Source organism: Tupaia chinensis, unplaced genomic scaffold, assembly GCF_000334495.1.
Source record: "Tupaia chinensis unplaced genomic scaffold, TupChi_1.0 Scaffold000078_1, whole genome shotgun sequence".
Taxonomy (NCBI): domain Eukaryota; kingdom Metazoa; phylum Chordata; class Mammalia; order Scandentia; family Tupaiidae; genus Tupaia; species Tupaia belangeri.
In genome coordinates, this window is record NW_006159539.1 from 2,318,039 (window position 1) to 2,319,189 (window position 1,151).

The following is a 1,151-nucleotide window of genomic DNA, read 5'->3' on the forward strand; positions in this document are numbered from 1 at the left end:
GGGCCGGCGGGAGGGCGGCTTGGTGGGCCCCAGCTGGCAGTGGAAAGGCCGCAGCGGCCGGAGCCCCTGTGTGTCCACGCATTGCACGTCCCGCACGGAGGAGCCTCCGCCGCAGCTGCGAGAGCACTGTGGACCACAGGACACGTGTGTGTGTGCACGTGTGAGTGCATTAGTGTGTGAGTGTGAGTGTGTGAACTCTCCCACGTGCAAGCACGCACACACATACAACCCACTAGGTGTGTGTGGGCAGGCATCCGACCTCCACCCTGGGGAGAGGCAGGGCTCACGACCCCGGGTGGCACAGACAAGAGCTCCCACAGGGCAGGACAGACGGAGAAGGGACAGTGAGAGGAGCCCAGAAGGGCCGGAAGGGACAGAGGAAAGAGCGACCGGAGGGGTTGGGATGGGTCGCCCCATCAGGAGTGAAGCTCAGTTAAGGGCAGAGACCCAGCTGCAGCCCCCGCCCACTGCTCCCAGGGCGCCGCCCGGCCATCCTGTCCTCACCCACCTTGCTCCAGTTGCCTGTGTGCCAGGAGGCACAGGGCCGCAGGTGGCAGCGACGAGCAGGCTGGGGCCGGCCAGCTGGGGCGCAGTCCTCGTCCCGGCCGGAGCTGCAGCGCACAGGCCTCCAGACGGCGCCCAGACCACAGGTGGTGGAGCACTGCGGGCACAGGGGCCTGTGAGACTGGCAGGCCCAGCTCCCCAGGGCCCCCGGCCAGCTGCTGCCACACCGAGGTGAGTGGACCTCGGCTCAGCCTGTTTCCTTCTCTGCACAATGGACTCTCCCACCCACCTCCCAAGGACACTGGGAGGAACAAAACACCGAACACCCCAGTCCCTGCTCCCAGGGGTCAGGGTGGGAGAAGGGCCCTGTGGGCGGCCAGCTATCCCACCAAGGCTCACTGCTCCCAAATCCACTACAGAAGGGAGCCTGCACTTGGGTCCCAGCAGCCAAATCCCTGAGCGACCCCGGGCAAAGGCGGTTCCTGTCAGCCTGCCCTCCCTGCGCTGAATCAGGGGTCCCAGCTCCTATCTCCTGCAGCCTGGCCCCCTGCAGATCCCTGACAGAGCAGCCTGGCTAGGGTCCCACGAGGGCGGTATGGCTGAGCTGGGGCGATGCCTCTCCCACCCCACAGAGCCTCCCCCCACCC

General features: G+C 67.1%; 1 protein-coding gene across 1 annotated transcript in view; it reads right to left on the minus strand.

Annotated features, from left to right (window-relative positions):
• ADAMTS7 (ADAM metallopeptidase with thrombospondin type 1 motif 7) overlaps positions 1 to 1,151 on the minus strand; it is a 59,619-nt gene that overhangs the window by 24,934 nt on the left and 33,534 nt on the right. Inside the window, 2 exon segments of the mRNA XM_027768977.1 lie at positions 1 to 126; positions 509 to 661. The exon segment at positions 1 to 126 is cut by the window's left edge and continues 21 nt beyond it. Coding sequence (XP_027624778.1) covers positions 1 to 126; positions 509 to 661 — 279 coding nt within the window.